Raw genomic sequence first — 22829 nt, forward strand, 5'->3', positions numbered from 1 at the left:
GAAAGGGAAACACGGATAAAAGCAAAAGAAAGGAAGGAGAAAAACAAAAGTGGCAGTCAGAGAAATCAACGGTTTAAATCAAACATGGCCACAGTAAATAATAATTCTAATAGGTCTAAGAGCGTTAAAAAAATAAGCCTGAAGGCTTTGGGGGAGAAATTCAGTTGTTAGCGCCACCCGTTAGCGCCTTAAGAGGGTGATAAATGGGGCGCGAAGCGGCTAGCGCCCGGGCGCGGTGAGACCTGCGCCTCTCACGAAATTGAGCGGACATTTAGCGGCGGCGCAAAACCGCAACGCCCGCTCAGCTGCGCGCGCAGATCCTGACGTCATTTCATGGTGCAACGCCCTTGGGGCGCTCCGAACCGGAACTTCAGTGGCGCTCCCCTCCTTTCCGCCTGGCGCTCCCAGCGACTGGTTGACTGGAATGGTTCCCAGTCGCTGTGGGGCTGGGGGGGGCGCTATTTAAAGGGGGCTCTTCCTGGCTGCCATTTTTGGACCACTCCTTCTGTGAGAGAGAGATTTGCAGAGAGACAAAGGGAGAGAGCTTTCTGCATTGAGTCAGCGCTCACAGAGGTACTTCTGGCTTCGGCCCAGAACTTTGTAGTTGGTTTGATTTTTCATTGGCATAACCTTGAGTGGCCACATACTATGGGGGCTACAATGGGTGGGAACGTTGGGTTTCTCCATTGCATTGAGAGGGCTCAGAGACGCCAAGAGAGAGTGCCAATCATGGCCAGACGGAGGAGGGCCAACAGGGGTCGGCACAGGAGGCCTTACCCTCCCAGGGTATTCCGCCAACAGTTCTCCTACCTCAACATGTCTGAGGAGCAGTGTTTTCGGAGGCTTCGATTCAACAGGGAGGTGGTCACTGAGCTCTGCCACCTGCTTCAGCCAGATTTGCAGCCTCAACTGAGGAGCAGGACGTCTCTGTCGGTGGCAGTGAAGGTGACAGTGGCTCTCAACTTCTATGCCACCGGCTCCTTCCAATCCGCTACTGGGGACATTGCCAATGTCTCCCAGTTCGCGGTGCATTGCTGCATCCGCCAAGTCACGAATGCCCTCTTCAAAAGGAGACGTCAGTACATTTCCTTCCCCATGACCCTGGACAAGCAGCAAGGGCGTGCAATGGGTTTTGCAAGAATAACGGGCTGCCCCATGGTCCAGGGCGCCATTGACTGCACGCATGTGGCTTTGCGGGCGCCGCAAGAGAATGCCGAGGATTACCGCAACCGGAAGGGGTTCCATTCGTTGAACGTCCAGTTGGTGTGTGACCACAGACAGCTGATACTAGCTGTCAATGCCCGCTTTCCAGGCAGCAGCCACAACGCCTTCATCCTGCGCCAGACTTCTGTGGCAGACCTTTTCGAAGCCCCGGCTCACCCAGGAGGTTGGCTTCTCGGGGACAAGGGCTATCCTTTGTGCACCTGGCTGATGACCCCGCTCCGTGCGCCCAGCACCCCTGCTGAAGAACGATAAAATGAGAGCCATCAAGTGACCAGGAACATCATTGAGCACACGATCGGCGTGCTAAAGCAACGGTTCCGCTGTCTGGACCATTCCGGGGAGCCCTTCAGTACTCACCTGAGCGAGTCTCCCATTTCGTTGTAGTGTGCTACATGCTGCATAACCTGGCAATCCTCAGGACTCAGCCACTGCCACCAGACATTGGAGCACCAGCAGAGGAGGAGGAGGAGCAGCACCAGGACGGGAGGGAGGCACAAAGTGCAAGGGCTGTCCATCAGCAGCTTATTGCAAGTTGGTTCTAGGCCCCCTCTGAGGGAATGGCTTGTGCCATTGAAAGAACATGAATGGAACCATTCCGCAACCCCTGAGCCGGTCAAGGCAACAAATAGTTCAAAGAGCAAACATGCACAATCTGAATAAAGACACTTATTTATTTAACAAACTGTGTGCCCTTCCCGCATGACAAAGTAATAGAGAGAAACCCCAAAAAAAGCAGTCAGACACATAACTGGCTCTCACAACCTGGAGACAATGAACAAAAGAGTAAACAAAAAATGACCATGATCCTCGGCCTTCACTAAAAAAATTAACAGCATTTTGCCACACCTCCTACTTTTTGCCCTTCGAGGGTGATCTGCTTCGCTTGCGAGATTGGCCCCTTCCCACCCTGCAGCTCCTCCGCAATGGGACCCCAGTGGCTGCAGCAGGGCTGGGGGAAGGCTGCTGAGTGTCAGAAACTGAGTCGGCAGATGCCCTTGAGGGACGGCCTGGACCAGCTCTGGGCCTGGAGGGCCTGGCTGCTGACTGCTCCAACTCGGTATGGGCGGCAGCAGTCTGTCCTACGGGTGGTGGCAGCTGCAGTGGAGAAGTGACAGTGTTGGCAGCAGGAATGCTGCCATCCTGACAGAGGACAGGCATTCCCTGGTCGGACGACACATTGGCACTCCCACGGGGCAGCACTGCAGCATGCGGAGCAATTTGCTGAAGCACAGACTGCTGGCCTGCTGCGGCGCGGCGAGGGCCCTGGCGATTCGTGCCCGATCCAGCGAGGGTGGCAGCAGTCAGTGCTCGTGTGGCCTCAATCTGCGTCTGCATCAGACCAGCCACTGACTGCATTGCGCCACTAATCAGTTACGTGGAAGCCACCTGTGCTGTACCGAACTCCTGCAGACTCCTTGCCAGTGCTGCACCGAAGTCCTGCAGGCTCCTTGCCTGTGCTGCACCGAAGTCCTGCAGACTCCTTGCCTGTGCTGCGCCGAAGTCCTGGACACTCCTTGCCAATGACTCAATGGATTCGGGCATCCTTGCCACTGCAGCCATGAGCTCAGTGTGCCTGTGCTCCGCCTGGGCGCCCATTTCAGCGAGGAGCCGCACCTCTTCTGCGCTCACTGTAGCAGGACTGGAGGCCAGACTCTCCCTCCGGGGAGAAGGCCGCCGAGCTTCTTTACCACCCCCCGCGTTGCTGCAGCTTCACCCTCCTCAGACCCTTCCCCCCCTGCTCCCCTCCAGGGAAGACGTGTCCCCATTATGGCCATGGGCTGCCTCGGCTCAGGGTGACACTGATGGTCCGGCTTCCTCTTCCTCCTCACCTTCAGAATCACTCACAGTGGCAGCTTGAGGGCCCGCCTCCTCACCTGGCGAATCAGCATCTGAAAGCAGGGAGGTACAAGAGTTGCTTTAGTGTGAGGACAGGGCAGCAGCGAGGGAGGCATGAGTGCTGCAATGCACTGTATTGGTTCGATAGTGGCAAAGGATGCTGGTGTGAGGCACAAGTGGAAGGCGAGAGGTCAAAAAGGTGATGACCTTACCATTGCTGTCCAGAACGGGGTCGGCATCTCCAGTGGCGACGGGGACAATCATCCGGCCTGCCATAATGCGCTGGACTCGCTGCTCCAGATCGCCGAGGTCTTGAAGGTGAGGCCGGCCTCCCCCGGTCCGTTGCTGCTGCCTCTTGTTATGGGCCAGCTTGCACTGCAAGAGAAAGGATGGGCTCTGAGTACAGTGTGAAGCCCTGAGCTTGGCTGCACAGCCTCCCATGGTGGAATAGCCCTTACAGTGTGAAGTCCGGATCTTGGCTGCGCTGCCTCCCATGGTCGAATAGCTCTTACTGTGTGTAAAGTGCTGAATGTGCGTGTGAGTTTCATGAAAGGCCCATAGGTGTTGGATGAGGGCTGGGCATTGGGGCTTTCAGGACCCTTTGGCCATAAAGTGAGGTGCACATGCAGGGATGAAGAGGATACTGAAAAGGGTACTCACCCTGACGACCTGAGTGAGGTCGCTGAACTTCTTCCTGCATTGCACAGGGGTCCTAGGCACCATGCTGCTGGAGGTCACTCTGTGAGCCACCTCCCTCCAAGCTTTGCGATAGTCGGTGGGCAGCGGCCTCCTGCCACTGTCCGGAAACAGGCTAGATCACCTGCGCTCCACCGCGCCAACCAGAACCTGCAGGGCCCCCTCACTGAACCGCTGCGCTCGCTCCCTGGCCCTCTCCATGGTCCCAGGCGTTAGAATGTGGCAGCAGGTCTGTCCAGGCCGAGAATCAGGGCTCCGATGTGCAGGGTGTGGCTGCAATCCAAGATCGACCCTCCCCTTTAAGAGCTGACCGGCACCAGCGTGTCTGCGTGCAATCGCTAACTGGCCGTACCTGTGCTGCGCCCGCCCTCGGTGGTAGCGCCTCGCTTCTCCGGCTTAGCGCCTTAGGACAGTCGTGCAGTGCCTGTTTTAGCGCTCCAAGCACCTCCTGGGGCGAAGCAGGTCAATTTAGCTGTAGGTGGCGATAATTTGCGCCGGGCGCTAAATTTCGCGCCTGCTCGAGTATAATGCCCCAAACGTGGCGATACTGAATTTCTCCCCCTTTGTGTCTTAATGCGAGGAGCATTCGTAATAAGGTGGATGAATTGGCTGTGCAAATAGAGGTAAACGAATATGATTTGGTTGGGATTATGGAAACGTGGCTTAAGGATGGCCAAGGCTGGGAACTCAACATCCAGGGGTATTCGATATTCAGGAAAGATAGGCAAAAAGGAAAGGGAGGTGGGGTAGCATTACTGGTTAAAGAAGGGATTAACACAATTGTAATGAAGGATATTAGCTCTGATGAGGTGGAATCTGTTTGGGTAGAATTGAGAAATACCAAGGGGCAGAAAACGTTAGTGGGAGTGGTATATAGACCTCCAAACAGTAATGCGGAGGTTGGGGATGGCATTAAAACTGAAATTAAAGAAGCGTGCAATAAGGGCACAACAGTCATCATGGGTGACTTTAATCTACATATAGATTGGGCTAACCAAATTAGTAACAATACTGTGGAGGAGGAATCCCTGGAGTGTTTACGGGATGGTTTCCTGGACCAATATGTCGAGGAACCAACCAGATATCAGGCCATCTTAGACTGGGTATTGTGTAACGAGAAAGGATTAATTAGCAATCTTGTTGTACGAGGCCCCTTGGGTCGGAGCGATCATAATATGATTGAATTCTTCATTAAGATGGAGAATGAAGTAGTTGACTCAGAGACTAGGGTCCTAAATTTAAATAAAGGAAACTACGATGGTCTGAGGCGCGAGTTGGGTAGGATTGATTGGGGAATGTCACTCAAAGGATTGACGGTGGATAGGCAATGGCAAACACTCAAAGACCGCATGGATGAACTACAGAATTTGTTCATCCCAGTTTGGCATAAAAATAAAACAAAAAAGGTGACTCAACCGTGGCTAACAAGGGAAATTAGGGATAGCATAAGATCCAAGGAGAGGACATATAAATTGGCCAGAAAAAGCAATAATCCTGAGGATTGGGAGCAGTTTAGCATTCAACAAAAGAGGACAAAGGGATTAATTAAGAAGGGGAAAATAGAATATGAGAGTAAGCTTGCACGGAACATAAAAACTGACTGTAAAAGCTTTTATAGATATGTGAAGAGAAAAAGATTGGTGAAGTCAAGCGTAGGTCCCTTGCAGTCAGAATCAGGGGAATTTATAATGGGGAACAAAGAAATGGAAGACCAACTAAATACATATTTTGGTTCTGTCTTCACAAAGGAGGACACAAATAACCTCCCAGAGATGCCGGGGAACGTAGGGTCTGATGAAAGGGAGGAACTGAAAGAAATCAGTAATTGTAGTGAAATGGTGTTAGGGAAATTGATGGGGTTGAAGGCCGATAAATCCCCAGGGCCTGATAATCTACATCCTAGGGTACTTAAGGAGGTGGCCCTAGAAATAGTAGATGCATTGCTGATCATCTTCCAACATTCGATGGACTCTGGAACAGTTCCCATGGATTGGAGGGTAGCTAATGTTACCCCACTATTCAAAAAAGGTACTAGAGAGAAAATGGGGAATTACAGACCGGTAAGCCTGACATCGGTAGTGGGGAAAATGCTAGAGTCCATTATAAAAGATGTAATAGCAGAGCACTTGGAAAACAGTGACAGGATCGGACAAAGTCAACATGGATTCACAAAAGGTAAATCGTGCTTAACTAATCTACTGGAATTTTTTGAGGGTGTAACTGGTAAAATAGATAAGGGAGAACCAGTGGATGTGGTGTATCTGGACTTTCAGAAGGCCTTCGATAAGGTCCCGCATAAGAGATTGGCATGTAAAATTAAGGCACATGGGATTGGGGGCAAGGTATTGACTTGGATAGAGAACTGGTTGGCAGACAGGAAGCAAAGAGTCGGAATAAACGGGTCTTTTTCCGAGTGGCAAGCAGTGACTAGTGGGGTACCGCAGGGATCGGTCCTTGGACCCCAGCTATTCACAATATATATTAATGATCTAGACAAGGGAACTAGATGTAATATCTCCAAATTTGCAGATGACACAAAGCTGGGTGGGCGCGTGTGCTGTGAGGAGGATGTCGAGAAACTCCAGAATGATTTGGACATGTTGGGTGATTGGGCAGAAACATGGCAGATGCAATATAACGTGGATAAATGCGAGGTTATCCACTTTGGTGGCAAAAACAGGAAGGCAGATTACTATCTAAATAGCAATAGATTGGGAGAAGGGGAAGTGAAACGAGACCTGGGTGTCCTTGTCCACCAGTCGCTGAAGGTAAGCATGCAGGTGCAGCAGGCGGTTAAGAAGGCAAATGGTATGTTGGCCTTTGTAGCGAGAGGGTTTGAGTACAGGAACAAGGATGTCTTGCTGCAGTTGTACAGGGCCTTGGTGAGACCACATCTTGAGTATTGTGTGCAGTTTTGGTCGTCTTATCTGAGGAAGGATGTTCTTGCCATGGAAGGAGTTCAGCGAAGATTCACCAGGCTGATACCTGGGATGGCAGGAATGACGTATGAGGAGAGATTGGGTCGACTGGGCTTGTACTCGCTGGAGTTTAGAAGAATGAGAGGTGATCTCATTGAAACTTATAAAATTCTGACAGGACTAGACAGTGTGTTCCCGACGGTCAGGGAGTCCAGAACCAGGGGTCACAGTCTAAGGGTAAAGGGTAGGCCATTTAGGACAGAAATGAGGAGGAATTTCTTCACCCAGAGAGTGGTGAACCTGTGGAACTCTCTACCACAGAAGGCAGTGGAGGCCAGTTCATTAAATATATTCAAGAAGGAGTTGGATATATTTCTTAAGGCTAAAGGGATCAAGGGGTATGGGGAGAAGGCAGGGACCAGGTACTGAATTTGGATGATCAGTCATGATCGCATTGAATGGCGGAGCAGGCTCGAGGGGCCGAATGGTCTACTCCTGCTCCTATCTCCTGCTCCTATCTTCTATGTTTCTATGATAGCACCGCTATGGAATAGCTGGGAAATACCCGAGAATCTATGAACAAATGTTCAGGGCGTGGGGAAATGTTAATGTGCTGTACTCCCAGTTCCAGGGAGCAGCGGCAGCAGAGAGGAGGTGAGCCCGGTATAAAAACCGGCGCGAAGACCGAGGCCCGACCAGTTCCAGGGAGCAGCGGCAGCAGAGAGGAGGTGAGCCCGGTATAAAAACCGGCGCGAAGACCGAGGCACACCAAATCAACAGCAGAGGAGAGAGGTAAAAAGTAATCAGAGTGTGACGTCACCAGGGAGCAGGTAAGTGATTGGTTGGTGAGTATTTCTCTTTTTTAAACTTAAACTCTGTAGTTTATAGTTACTAGGGTCTTTTCTGGTGTAGCAGGGACTGTTGGTAGACTATACAAGCACCTTAGAGATATTTTTAATTGGTGATAGTAAATTAATTTAAATTAAGTAAAGGGAAGGTCATGCCAGGTGAGCCCAGCCCCGTGATATGCTCCTCTTGCTCTATGTGGGAATTCAGGGACACTGCCGGTGCCCCTGATGACCACGTGTGCCAGAGATGCATCCATCTGCAGCTACTAGCAAACCGCATTGAGGCGCTGGAGCTGCGGGTGGATGGGTTGTTGAGCATTCACGATGCTGAGAGGTTCATGGATAACACGTTTAGTGAGTTGGTCATACCGCAGGGAAGGGCTGCACAGGAAGATAGGAAATGGGTGACCACCAGGAGGAGCAATAGAAGCAGGCAGGTAGTGCAGGAGACCCCTGTGACCACTCCCCACTCAAACAGGTATGCCGCTTTGGATACTGTTGAGGGGGATGACTCACCAGGGGAAGGCAGCAGCAGCCAACTTCCTGGCACTGGGGGTGCTCCTGCTGCCCAGGAAGGGGGGAAAAAGAGTGGGAGAGCAATAGTGGTAGGGGATTCTATAGTAAGGGGAACAGATAGGCATTTCTGTGGCTGTAGACGTGAATCCAGGATGGTTTGTTGCCTCCCTGGTGCCAGGGTCAAGGATATCACTGAGCGGCTGCAGGGCATTCTGGAGGGGGAGGGTGAACAGCCAGAGGTCGTGGTCCACATTGGTACCAACGACATAGGTAAAAAGAGGGATGAGGTCCTGCAGCAAGAATTTAGGGAGCTAGGTGAAGGATTAAAGAGCAGGACCTCAAAGGTTGTAATCTCTGGATTACTCCCGGTGCCACGTGCTAGTGAGTATAGGAATGGGAAGATAGAACAGATGAATGCGTGGCTAAAGGGATGGTGCAGGGGGGAGGGCTTTAGTTTCCTGGATCACTGGGTCTGCTTCTGGGAAAGGTGGGACTTGTACAAGTCGGACGGTTTACACCTGAACCAGAGGGGAACCAATATCCTTGCAGGGAGGTTTGCTAGCACTGCTGGGGGGGGTTTAAACTAACTTGGCAGGGGGGTGGGGTACAGAGTGGAGCTATAGCAGGGGGTGATTTACAGCCAAATACAGAGAAAAAAACAAGGCAGAGCAAATATGCGAAGGCAAAAGGGAATATGGCAGGGCTGGAAGGCATTTATTTTAATGCAAGGAGTCTTGCAAATAAGGTGGATGAACTGAAGTTGTTGTTGAACACATGGGAGTACGATATTGTTGCTATCACGGAGACATGGTTGAGGGAGGGTCAGGACTGGCAGCTCAATATTCCGGGGTATAGAATCTTCAGGCGAGACAGAGGGGGGTGTAAAAGGGGAGGGGGTGTTGCAATATTAATTAAGGAGTCAATTACTGCTGTAAGGAGGGATGATATATTAGCGGGTTCCTCTAATGAGGCCATATGGGTAGAACTTAAAAACAAAAAGGGGGCAAGCACTTTGCTGGGAGTGTACTATAGGCCCCCAAACAGTCAGGGGGAGATAGAGGAACAGATATGTAGGCAAATCTCAGAAAAGTGCGAAAATAATAGGGTAATAATAGTGGGGGATTTCAACTTCCCCAATATTAATTGGGATAGTCAGAGTGTGAAAGGTTTAGAGGGTGCAGAATTCTTAAAGTGCATCCAGGAGAGCTTTTTGAGCCAACATGTAGAAAGTCCTACAAGAGAGGGGGCGATACTGGACCTAATTCTAGGGAATGTAGCCGGGCAAGTGGTGGAAGTGTCAGTAGGAGAGCATTTTGGCGACAGTGACCATAATTCGGTGAGATTTAAGGTGGTCATGGAAAAAGACAAAGACGGCCCGGAAATAAGGGTTCTAAATTGGGGGAAGGCCGATTTTAATATGATAAGGCAGGATCTGGCCAAAGTGGACTGGGAGCAGCTACTTATAGGAAAATCCACATCAAGACAGTGGGAGACTTTCAGAAGGGAAATAGAGAGAGTACAACGCCAACATGTTCCTGTAAAGGTCAAGGGTGGGACCAACAAGCAAAGGGAACCTTGGATGACAAGGGATATACAAAAATGCATTAGAAATAAAAGGGGGGCTTTTGGCAGTTACAAAAGACTAAAGACGGAAGAAGCCCTAGAGGAGTATAAAAAGTGCAGGGGCATACTTAAAAAAGAAATTAGGAGGGCGAGGAGGGGCCATGAAATAACACTGGCAAGCAAAATAAAGGAAAATTCCAAGATGTTTTATAAGTATATTAAGGGCAAGAGGATAACCAGGGAAAGGGTAGGGCCCATTAGGGACCAAAGTGGCAATCTGTGTGTAGAGCCAGATGATGTAGGCGGGGTTTTAAATGAATTTTTTGCATCTGTGTTCACTATGGAGAGAGACGATGCAGACATAGAAATCGGGCAAGGGGACTGTGACATACTTGAACATATTAGCATCGAGAGGGAGGAGGTGCTAGCGGTTTTAGCAGGCCAAAAAGTGGATAAATCCCCAGGCCCGGATGAGATGTATCCCAGGCTGCTGTGGGAGGCAAAAAAGGAGATTGCAGGGGCTCTGACACAAATTTTCAGAACCTCTCTGGCCACAGGGGATGTACCAGAGGACTGGAGAACAGCTAATGTAGTACCATTATACAAGAAGGGTAGCAGGGATAAACCAGGGAATTACAGGCCAGTGAGCCTAACATCTGTGGTAGGGAAATTATTGGAAAAAATTCTGAGGGACAAAATTAGTCTCCACTTGGAGAGGCAAGGATTAATCGGGGATAGTCAGCATGGCTTTGTCAAGGGTAAATCATGTCTGACAAATCTGATTGAATTTTTTGAGGGGGTGACTAGGGGGGTGGATGAGGGAAATGCTGTGGATGTGGTTTACATGGACTTCAGTAAAGCTTTTGACAAAGTCCCGCATAGGAGACTGGTCAAGAAGGTAAGAGCCCATGGGATCCAGGGTGCCTTGGCGCGTTGGATCCTAAACTGGCTGAGTGGCAGGAGGCAGAGGGTGATGATCGAAGGATGCTTTTGTGACTGGAAGCCTGTGTCCAGTGGGGTACCTCAGGGATCGGTGCTGGGTCCCTTGTTGTTTGTGATCTACATAAATGATTTGGATGAGAATGTAAAAGGTATGATCAGTAAGTTCGCAGATGACACGAAAATTGGTGGGGTGGTAAATTGCGAGGAGGAAAGCCTCAGGCTACAGGACGATATAAACGGGTTGGTCAGATGGACGGAAAAGTGGCAAATGGAATTTAACCCTGAAAAGTGCGAGGTGATGCATTTTGGATGGACAAATAAGGCAAGGGAATACACAATGAGTGGTAGGACCCTAGGAAGTACAGAGGGTCAGAGGGACCTTGGTGTACATGTACATAGATCTCTGAAGGCAGCGGAACAGGTAGATAAGGTGGTTAAAAAGGCATATGGGATACTTGCCTTCATTAGCCGAGGCATAGAATATAAGAGCAGGGAGGTTATGATGGAGCTGTACAAAACGCTGGTGAGGCCACAGCTGGAGTACTGTGTGCAGTTCTGGTCGCCTCAGTATAGGAAGGATGTGATTGCTTTGGAGAGGGTGCAGAGAAGATTCACCAGGATGTTACCTGGGATGGAGCGCCTCAGCTATGAAGAAAGACTAAACAGGCTGGGGTTGTTTTCCTTGGAGCAAAGAAGGCTGAGGGGGGACCTGATTGAGGTGTACAAAATGATGAGGGGCATAGATAGGGTAGATAAAGAGGAACTTTTCCCCTTAGTAGGGGGGTCAATAACAAGGGGGCATAGATTCAGGGTAAGGGGCAGGAGATTTAGAGGGGATTTGAGGAGGAACTTTTTCACCCAGAGGGTGGTTGGAATCTGGAACTCACTGCCTGAAAGGGTGGTAGAGGCAGGAACCCTCACAACATTCAAGAAGCATTTGGATGAGCACTTGAAATGCCATTGCATACAAGGCTATGGACCAAATGCTGGAAAATGGGATTAGACTGGACAGGGATGGATGGGCGGCGCAGACACGATGGGCCGAAGGGCCTCTTTCTGTGCTGTAAAACTCTATGACTCTATGACTATGACTCTCAAACAGGACATTCAAGCATAAGTTCCAATTTAGGTTTCCTGATCTCACCTGGATTGTATAGAGGAAGAGGGAAAACCATCCAGGGCAGGACGATGCAGAGTAAAGCTCTGTCTACTCCAAATGTTCCTCAGCCCCAATTGCATCAAACAACCTGCTTCCATTGTGACAATATTCCATCTCTCACACCAGCCATTCTGTGGCTTCTCGGTGAGTTACTAATTTAGTGGCAAATTAGGGGCAGTTGTGTTTTGTGGATTAGTGCTCACTGGGAACGAGAGTGACACTATCCAAACTCTTGGAAAGAGTTACAACTTAGTCCCACTCCCTTGCCTTTTCCTTGTACCTTTTAAAAATATTTTTAAAAACATTTTATCCACTTCCCTTTTAGGGGAAGGGGTTTGGGGAAGAGAGGGGGAGAAGAGACGAGGAACAGGATCATAATCTCTCCCTCTTGCCATCAATGGATCACTAAAAAACAGTTTGGCCTGGAATTTGTGGTGAGTAATAACAGCGAATGAACAGTGTTCGCTGTTATTACCCCTTTGAAACTGACTGCAACTTCAGGATTCAGCACATGCACATGCTAACGCGGAAATCCTGAAGTTGCGGTCAGTCATTCACTGCTCCGACACTGGCTGCACCGTGCCCACCACCCTCCCATAGCCAGCAACCAGTGTTAACAGGGAAATCAGTGAACTGACGAAAACGTCGTCTTTCTTGCATTAATATTGCTGTTAAATACTCCATTAAAAGTTAGACCCTTTTCGATTAGGTGTAACTGGGGTTTTAACAGCATATTGACTGCTAAACAAATGTTATGGCCCTGAAAATCTGATTTTAAATTTGTGGAGTGTCAAATTTACCGATTTTAACAAAAATGACCGTTTTTAAGAAATTTAAATGTTAAAAAAAAGTTTGTTCATCTTTACTTCAGGTTTACCTTTTCTCTATGTGAGAACCCCAGTCTTTGTTCTGCTCTCTATAACATTTTTTAAAAGTTAGAATTAAAGGGGCTTATTCACTTCCTGGTTTCCAGGCTGTGAGAATTCTGCATTGTGCTTGCCTGCTTAGACAGTGTGTTGACGTCACAGCAGCATCGCACTAGGAATTTCCCATTAACTTACACTGATCTCAACTGAATGTTGGAAAAGCAGAACTTCTCGCCACAGGGATCGCGAGATCTTTGCAGGAGGCTTTTTTCGGGGCCAGCGGCGAACACCTTTGCTTCGCCGCTGACCGCAAATTACGGGCCTTTATCTGGTCATTTATCTAACTGATGTTTGTGGGACCTTGCTGTGCGCAAATTGGCTGTCACATTTCCCTACATTACAACAGTGACTACACTTCAAAAATGTGCTTAATTGGCTGTGAAGTACTTTGGGACTTCCTGAGGTCATGAAAGGCACTATATAAATGCAAGCTATTTCTTTCTTTCTACACAATCGCCTGTTCACACATTCACATACAAATACAAAGGCAGCATATGTGCCATTCCCACACGCACAACTTACTTCCTGACTGTAGGAAAACTGGAACTGGGCATCCATCTGTAAAACAAAAATATCATACATGATCTGCCCATAATAAAATTCTGCATCCCACCTGAAACAAGGTTTGAATATTTTTAATAATAGGTAATACCCTAAACTTACTTTAATTCATTCAAGAATATTTGGGACTGTTGCTTATTAACCATATGAAGCAGGTTTTGCACATTTTAGTAAATAGATCCTTTTGCAAACTAAGCAGCTCCTTCTGCACAAATGGGCAAAAGATCCTAATCCTTCTATAACGGGAGCAATTTATTGAAGCATTTGTAATAATAAATAAGTGTGTGTGAGAATGTGAACTGATAGAAAGGCCATGTGAATAATATTTCAAACTGCCAATATAACAGCACAAACTCAAGTTTGAATTAAGCATTCAACAACAGAGATTATATTTTTTGGACTTGACTTTCTAAGTACCCAGTCCTCAAAACACAATCCTGCAACTGTCTGATTGAATTTACAAATGCAATTTCCCCTAAAGAATTATCCAGCCAGCCAGGAATACTAAGGTGTAAATTTCAGCAACTGACACAGGCAGAGCAGCCTTGATTTCTTTCAACAAGCCTGTATCTATATATATAAATCGGTACTTCTGTCTGTCTGTCTGTCATTCTGTCTGTCATCGCGTGTGCGTCTGTCGGGTATGCGCTCGAAAGTTACAGGGCGTACCTACGCACGCGTTCCCTCCAAAGAAAGCTTACGCTTCCGAGACGGTTTTAAGTGTATTTACGTTTCGGCCGGGCTAAAACCGCGCCCGCGGTATCCGAAAAACCTTAACATTCCGCTCATTAGCATCTCATTATCCGCTCATTAGCGACAGAGTGACCTCGAGCTCGACCAATCGTACGCCGGGTTGCTGGCATGTGCCGCCAGGCCAATCGGTGCGTGTGTGGCCGGGCCTTATCCTTCTGAACCGAGGTGAGTCGCCGCCATCTTGATTCCAAACTTTTCCTTTCTTTTTCCCGCTTTCTGCGTCTTAAAAAAAAACGTTGCTTTTAAAACACATATTGTTTTAAAAAAAAATGATTTAGAAAGTAATTAACTTATCTAATCTCATTAATTTTCCTACCTTTCCCCGTTTTTCCAGGTAGGCCTAGAAGCCTCGGCATCTCCTCTGCACCCACGCCCGAGCTAGGCACCTCCCGGCCCCACTCGAAGGCTGGAGGGCCGAGCCTCAGCCCAGCGCCGCTAGGGTGCGCGCGCAGCAGGAGCTGAGACGCGGCGTCTCTCTCTGGCTCGGCCGGGGGGCGGGGCTTGGTCAGCGTCACGGTTACCCTGGCAACCGGGCCCGCCGGCCGAGCCAGAGAGAGACGCCGCGTCTCAGCTCCTGCTGCGCGCGCAATCGGCGGTCTTCACCTCAGGGGGGGGGGCCGCGACCCTCGGGAGGGGCCGCGACCCGCGGAGGGGGGGGCCGCGCGCGCAGCAGGAGCAGCTGAGACGCGGCGTCTCTCTCTCTGGCTCGGCCGGGGGGCGGGGCTTGGTCAGCGTCATGGTTACCCTGGCAACCGGGCCCGCCGGCCGAGCCAGAGAGAGACGCCGCGTCTCAGCTCCTGCTGCGCGCGCAATCGGCGGTCTTCACCTCGGGGGGGGGGGGGGGGCCGCGACCCTCGGCGGGGGGGGGCCGCGACCCTCGGGGGGGTGGGGCGCGACCCTCGGGGGGGGCGCGACCCTCGGGGGTTGGGGCCGCGACCCTCGGGGGGGGGGCCGCCGCGACCCTCGGGGGGGGGGGCCGCCGCGACCCTCGGGGGGGGGGCCGCCCTCCCTCCCCCCCTTCCCCCCCCCCTTCCCCCCTGCCCTCCCTTCCCCCCGCCCTTCCCCGCCCTCCCCCCTACCCCTCCCCTCCCCTTCCCCCCTCCCTCCCCCTCCCTCTTCCCCCCAGTCGCTCTCTCTCTTCCCCCCAGTCGCTCTCTCTCTTCCCCCCAGTCGCTCTCTCTCTTCCCCCCAGTCGCTCTCTCTCTCTCTTCCAACAACATTCCCTCGAAAAAGCCTCGGCACCACTGGGCACTTCAGCTAGTTGACAATAAATTAAGCAGCAGGGGGAGCTGATTCCCAGTCTCAAGAGATTTCCTTAACAGCCTTGTGCTCATGAACAACTCGGATTTACCTATGTCAGCTGGAAAATGAATTATTAAAAACCAGCAAGTCAATCAACTCAAGAGCTTAGCGAGGCAAGCCAGATCTTGAGTTGAGGATTTAATCTTCATTCTGTCTTTTTTTCATTTAAATCTATAGTATCCTTTCTCCAATAATCTATTTGCCAATTTCAAGTCAGTTTCGTAAATTGAAATTCAACCAACCTGTATTAAAGATTAAGAAGTAGAACAGTGAATAGTGTAACCTTTCAAAGGAAACTGATCAGGAGGGAGAAAATACAGAAACTGAAATGAAACACTTTTGAAAGGATTTTTTTAACATACAAAACACAAGCTTACAGAAAATCAAGGAAAAGCAATCTGATTTTAATATATGGATTAAACAGTCTAAACAGAACTGTGCATTTCACACAGCCTTTTATTAACAGATGGGTGAAGTGCTGCTTACATACATAATTCAAACGAAAGTGATGAACAAAATTTAGAATGCTTCAGAATACTTGGAAAATTAAAGCTGCAAAAATTATGTAACTTTCTAATCGGTAACCAGTTTCATTCATAAATAACCAAAATATTTCTCGTGTTGTAAAATAAATCACAAATAAATAGTACATTTTACGTGGTATTCATACTGGATCAGTGATAATGTGATGAAATTAAAACAATCATCAAATTGCCAAACGCCTTCACAAGATCAACTCAATTTTGTTAAATATTGGTAAATATATTCATTTATTGAGAAATATATTAATGAAGATATTACATGCAAAATAATGGATGGTCAGGGCTGCACAATAAATGTGTATGTAGTCCTTAGTTGCTATATGAATGGTACAGCCATTATGTGCAAACATAGGCCAAATCCAGATGTAAAAATGGTTAATTTCTTTAGAAATTGGACACCATTGTATCAGAATCAGTGTTAGAAATTAGGGGTACCCACAATTTATATGTTTATGCAAATGAAAGTGTGACGTGAATAATACTGTGTTTAAATGATTGTATTAGAGCTCAAGATAAGTAAGGGGTTAATGTATATAAGTTGTGTTTTACTGGAACTGCTTAAGTTTTGTTTTCCTGGAGACGTGTATTAGAGCTTGAGATAAAGTGTCTTCAGATTAGATGGATGGATGCTTAAAATTTGCCCATGTTTTCAGTCCCCTGTGGATGTTATAGCATTCCAACAGTGGCAGTCACATATGACCTTGCTTCCCAGGCTAGCTGTCTGCTGTTTGCGGCTCAGAAGGCTGCGGACTGTATCTTTAATTTGGCCAACCAAGGTCCCACGCCTATGTTTCTTCCATTATTGCAAATAACCATATCATATTGCTATGTTTTAGGATTTTGACTTTGTTTAACAAAATTGCTTGCTAAAATGCATAAGTTAACCAGTGTGTGAGAATAGAATAGAAGATATCTTTGGGAATTTAATGATTAATTTCATGGTACAATAGTCTGATAATGAAATGAAATGAAATAGTTAGTTTGCACAGCCAGCTGCATGAACATAAATAACTGATAACAAGCATTTCCAACAATGGGGCCTCTGACTGGAGGAGTCTGAAGGCCAGCCTGATATGTCTGAGTTGCTGACTCCAGGCTGGGGAAGGACAAGACAAGATGAGATAAGAGACCCTAGCTTTGGAAGGACAGGGCCGGATGAGATAGGGGGAAAATAGTTCTCAGGATAGCTGTGAAGACCCCTGACAGGTGGGAGATAACATGAGGGTTGGCCTTTTTTTCCATGCCCTAAACAAAGAATTCGACATATCATTGGGCACCTTGTTTTATGGGGAACCTCTATAGGTTAAATGCTCCTGTCAATATTCTACCCCAGGTCCACCTCTAAAAAGAGAATAAAAGAAAGACCTGAAAAGCCCCTAGCACAGACAGTGGAGTGAGAGAAAGAGAGAGAGAGAGAAGAGCTGTTCGTGCACACCAGCCATTCTGTCCGACTTGGACAAGTATCCACTACTCGTCACGGGTGTACGTTTTTGTTGTATATCTAGTGTGTTATATTCATCTTAAACTCCGATTAAACACAATGGGGGAAAAATTTGGCTGCTTTGCACCTCCCGTTAGCACCCTAAGAGGGCACAAAGCAACTAGTGCCCGGGTGCGGCGCCACCAACGCCTCCCGCAAAATTCAGCGGGAGGTTAGCGGCGGCAGTAAACGGTAGCACCTCGCTGCGCCACCGGCGATGACCATGTGCAGCGCCCCGACATACCGCCAGATGCTATGTCCGATGGGGTATGGGGGGCCTACCTGCGGTCAGGGGGGCGCTAGTTAAAGGCGAGGTGTGGGGCGGCCATTTTTGTTGCTGGCCGCCTGCCAGCACCTGCCTCCACTCCCGTCCCCACCCCCCCCCCGCGGAGTGCCGGCTGCGCTCCACGAGCCCGGCACTTCTCTTGAGTGCCGGGCTCTTTTCACAGCACTCCCGATCCCCGGTAGCCCTGCTGGCCCCCGAGTCACGCTGCGCAAGGCCCCTCCCCTTTAAGAAGGGGAGGAAGGCCTGCAATCCCGCGGCACATAGCGCCGCGGTATTCCCTCGCAACGCCCCAAGAGAGAGGTGGGGCTCTTGCAGTAGCACCCCGCTACCCTCTTGGGGCACTACCACTCAATTTCTGTCGCGGGGTGCTAATTTTTCTGGGGCGCTAAAAGTAGCGCCCCGGCAAAGTTGGCACCCCAAAGGGGGCCGCTGCTCAATTTTTAGCCCAATATACCCACCATATTGGTTTGCACTCGATCCTGATTATTTGAAAGACCAGAAATAATCTAATCTCATCATTGAACTACAAAAATGCATAAATGGTCACTATTATAAAGCAAATGAATGTGTAATATTCATGGGGAAATACACAATAAGTATAGAAAGCTGAAAATATAAAAATATAACTATCCTTTCATCTTGATGAGCTAGGTTTAAATTCAGCATATACCAATGGGATGAAAGTTTCATCTCTGAGATGGCTGTAAGGGTCCCATATGAAGTGAGGCCAGGCACTCCCAACCCTGTTCCCCATGGATATAGTCCCTATGCCAAAACTGTGCCTAATCTGACAATTAGTAGTACTTCATTGGCACTCACAATCAGAGAGACCATAAAAATGGCTGGTGTGGGAAATGGGAACATCATTACTGCAATAAGAATACTCTCCCAATCTTACAGTTAAGGTCCATTTTTGGGGCAGTGCAGAAGGAGCTTTAGTCTGCGTCGAACCTATGCTATATCTGATCATGGTATTCACAATGCTAACTACGGTGCAAAAAGTGGAAAACGTTACTCCTTTTCCCAAGGCTGACCTGCCTCTCCTTGATGAACATAAAAATTCATCAAAATATTCAGATATTAAACATACAACAACCTGCATTTATATAGCGCTTTTAACGTAGTAAAATGTCCCAAGATACTTCACAGGCACGTTATCACACAAAATTTGACACCGAACCACATAAGGAGATATTAGTGGGGATAGGTTTTAAAGAGTGTCTTAAAGGAGGAGAGAGAGGTAGAAGGAATTCCAAAGCTTAGAGTACTTTTTAAATGGTGAGAGATTGGGAAATGTTGGTGTTCAGAGGGACCTGGGTGTCCTTGTACACGAATCACTGAAAGTTAACATGCAAGTACAGCAAGCAATTAGGAAAGCAAATGGCATGTTGGCCTTTATTACAAGAGGATTTGAGTATAAGAGTAAAGACGTCTTACTGCAATTATATAGGGCCCTGGTGAGACCACAGCTGGAGTATTTGTAATAAGGTGGATGAATTGGCTGCACAAATAGAGGAAAACGAATATGATTTGGTTGGGATTACGGAAACGTGGCTCAAGGATGGCCAAGACTGGGAACTCAACATCCAGGGGTATTCGATATTCAGGAAAGATAGGCAAAAAGGAAAGGGAGGTGGGGTAGCATTACTGGTTAAAGAAGGGATTAACACAATTGTAATGAAGGATATTAGCTCTGATGATGTGGAATCTGTATGGGTAGAATTGAGAAATACTAAGGGGAGAAAAACGTTAGTGGGGGTGGTATAAAGACCTCCAAACAGTAAGGAGGAGGGTGGGGATGGCATTAAAAGGGAAATTAAAGAAGAGTGCAATAAGGGCACAGCAGTCATCATGGGTGACTTTAATCTACATATAGATTGGGCCAACCAAATTAGTAACAATACTGTGGAGGAGGAATTCCTAGAGTGTTTACGGGATGGTTTCCTGGACCAATATGTTGAGGAACCAACCAGAGATCAGGCCATCTTAGACTGGGTATTATGTAACGAGAAAGGATTAATTAGCAATCTTGTTGTACAAGGCCCCTTGGGTCGGAGTGATCATAATATGATCATTCTCCATCTTAATGAAGAATTTGAAGTAGTTGACTCAGAGACAAGGGTCCTCAATTTAAATAAAGGAAACTACGATGGTCTGAGGAGCGAGTTGGGTAGGATTGATTGGGGAATGGCACTCAAAGGGTTGACGGTGGATAGGCAATGGCAAACATTCAAAGACCGAATGGATGAACTACAGAATTTGTTCATCCCAGTTTGGCATAAAAATAAAACAAAAAAGGTGACTCAACCATGGCTAACAAGGGAAATTAGGGATAGCATAAGATCCAAGGAGAGGACATATAAATTGGCCAGAAAAAGCAATAATCCTGAGGATTGGGAGCAGTTTAGGATTCAACAAAGGAGGACAAAGGGATTAATTAAGAAAGGGAAAATAGAATATGAGAGTAAGCTTGCAGGGAACATAAAAACTGAGTGTAAAAGCTTTTATAGATATGTGAAGAGAAAAAGGTTGGTGAAGTCAAGCATAGGTCCCTTGCAGTCAGAATCAGGGGAATTTATAATGGGGAACAAAGAAATGGCAGACCAACTAAATACATATTTTGGTTCTGTCTTCATAAAGGAGGACACAAATAACCTCCCAGAGATGCCGGGGAACATAGGGTCTGATGAAAGGGTGGAACTGAAAGAAATCAGTATTTGTAGGGAAATGGTGTTAGGAAAATTGATGGGACTGAAGGCCAATCAATCCCCAGGGCCTGATAATCTACATCCCAGGGTACTTAAGGAAGTGGCCCTAGAAATAGTAGATACATTGCTGGTCATCTTCCAGAACTCGATAAGACTCTGGAACAGTACCATGGATTGGAGGGTAGCTAATGTTACCCCACTATTCAAAAAAGGTGGTAGAGAAAAGGCGGGGAATTATAGACCGGTAAGCCTGACATCGGTAGTGGGGAAAATGCTAGAGTCCATTATAAAAGATGTAATAGCAGAGCACTTGGAAAACAGTGACAGGATCGGACAAAGTCAACATGGATTTACAAAAGGTAAATCATGCTTGACTAATCTACTGGAATTTTTTGAGGATGTAACTGGTAAAATAGATAAGGGAGAACCAGTGGATGTGGTGTATTTGGACTTTCAGAAGGCTTTCGATAAGGTCCCGCATAAGAGATTAGCGTGCAAAATTAAGGCTCATGGGATTGGGGGCAAGGTACTGACTTGGATAGAGAACTGGTTGGCAGACAGAAAGCAAAGAGTTGGAATAAACCGGTCATTTTCCGAGTGGCAGGCAGTGACTAGTGGGGTACCGCAAGGATCGGTCCTAGGACCCGAGCTGTTCACAATATATATTAATGATCTGGACGAGGGAATTGGATGTAATATCTCCAAATTTGCAGACGACACAAAGCTGGGTGGGAGGGTATGCTGTGAGGAGGATGTCGTGAAACTCCAGTACGATTTGGACAGGTTGGGTGATTGGGCAGAAACATGGCAAATGCACTATAATGTGGATAAATGTGAGGTTATCCACTTTGGTGGCAAAAACAGGAAGGCAGATTATTATTTGAATGGCAATAGATTGGGAGACGGGGAAGTGCAAAGAGACCTGGGTGTTCTTGTGCACCAGTCGCTGAAGGTAAGCATGCAGGTGCAGCAGGCGGTTAAGAAGGCAAATGGTATGTTGGCCTTCGTAGCAAGAGGGTTCGAGTACAAGAACAAGGATGTCTTGCTGCAGTTATACAAGGCCTTGGTGAAACCGCACCTTGAGTATTGTGTGCAGTTTTGGTCGCCTTACCTGAGGAAGGACGTTCTTCCCATGGAAGGAGTGCAGCGAAGATTCACCAGGCTGATACCTGGGATGGCAGGAATGACGTATGAGGAGAGATTGTGTCGATTGGGCTTATACTCACTGGAGTTTAGAAGATTGAGAGGGGATCTCATCGAAACCTATAAAATTCTGTCAGGTCTGGACAGACTAGATGCAGGAAGGATGTTTCTGATGCCCGGGGAGTCCAGAACCAGGGGTCATAGTCTAAGGATAAGGGGTGAACCATTTAGGACTGAAATGAAGAGGAATTTCTTCACCCAGAGAGTGGTGAACATGTGGAATTCTCTGCCACAGAGGGCGGTGGAGGCCAGTTCATTAAGTATATTCAAGAAAGAGTTGGATATATTTCTTAAGGCTAAAGGGATCAAGGGATATGGGGAGAAGGCAGGGACAGGGTACTGAATTTGGATGATCAGCCATGATCTCATTGAATGGCGGAGCAGGCTCGAAGGGCCGAATGGCCTACTCCTGCTCCTATCTTCTATGTTTCTACTGTGTACAGTTTTGGTCTCACCTAAGGAAGGATATACTTGCCATAGAGGGAGTGCAACGAAGGTTCACCAGACTGGTTCCTGGGATGGGGGGGATTGTCCTTTGAGGAGAGACTGAGTAGACTAGGTCTAAATTTGCGGTCCCGATGACACCGAACTGGCAGCGTTTGCTGTCATTTCGCCTTTGAAACTGACCACAACTTCAGGATTTAGCGCATGCGCAGTCTAACGCGGATATCTTGAAGTTGCGGTCTGTCATTCACTGCTCCGCCACAGGCTGCGCAGTGCGCCTCCCCCCCCACCATCCCGCCCACAGAGCCGGCAATCAGTGCAATCTCTCAACTCTCTCAAAACTGATGAAAATTTCAGCTCTTCCACTTTAATAACACTGTTAAATATCCCATTAAAGGTTAGACACTTTTGGATTAGGTGTAACTGGAGTTTTAACAGTGTGCTGATTGCTAAACAAAGGTTATGGTCCTGAAAACTAATATAAATTTTGTGGAGTGTCAAATTTATCCATTTAAATAAAAATAAAAATTTAAGAAATTTAAAAAAAGTTAATTCATCTTTATTTCAGGTTTGCCTTTTCCCCATGTGAGAACCCCAATCATTGTTTTACTCTCTCTAACATTTTTTAAAAGTTAGAATTAAAGGAACTTACCCACTTCCCAGTTGGCTCTCTGTGAGAATTCTGCATTTTGATTGGCTGCTTAGACAGCTTGTTGCTGTCACAGCAGCTCTTCGCTGGGAATCCCCATTAACTAAATTACACGTCAAAAAACCCGAAATTCTCAGCACAGAGATCGGGAGATTTTTGTACAAAGCTTACTTCGGGGCCAGTGGCAAACACCTTTGCTTCGCTGCTGACCGCAAATTCCGGGCCATAATTTAATTACCTGAATCTAAAAAGTTGCAAATTTGATTACATCCA

The 22829-nt window shown here is 47.8% G+C and overlaps 1 protein-coding gene across 3 annotated transcripts in view; it reads right to left on the reverse strand.

Annotated features, from left to right (window-relative positions):
- Positions 1 to 22829, reverse strand: part of mta3 (metastasis associated 1 family, member 3) — a 383768-nt gene that overhangs the window by 58023 nt on the left and 302916 nt on the right. For all 3 annotated transcript variants that reach the window (XM_085980730.1, XM_085980717.1, XM_085980708.1), the window contains exon 20: positions 13151 to 13186. In XM_085980730.1, coding sequence (XP_085836856.1) covers positions 13151 to 13186 — 36 coding nt within the window. The remainder of the gene's footprint in view (positions 1 to 13150; positions 13187 to 22829) is intronic.

The sequence above is a fragment of the Somniosus microcephalus genome, chromosome 3 (genome assembly GCF_052327205.1).
Source record: "Somniosus microcephalus isolate GS21.2 chromosome 3, FLI_Smic_1.0, whole genome shotgun sequence".
Lineage (NCBI taxonomy): Eukaryota > Metazoa > Chordata > Chondrichthyes > Squaliformes > Somniosidae > Somniosus > Somniosus microcephalus.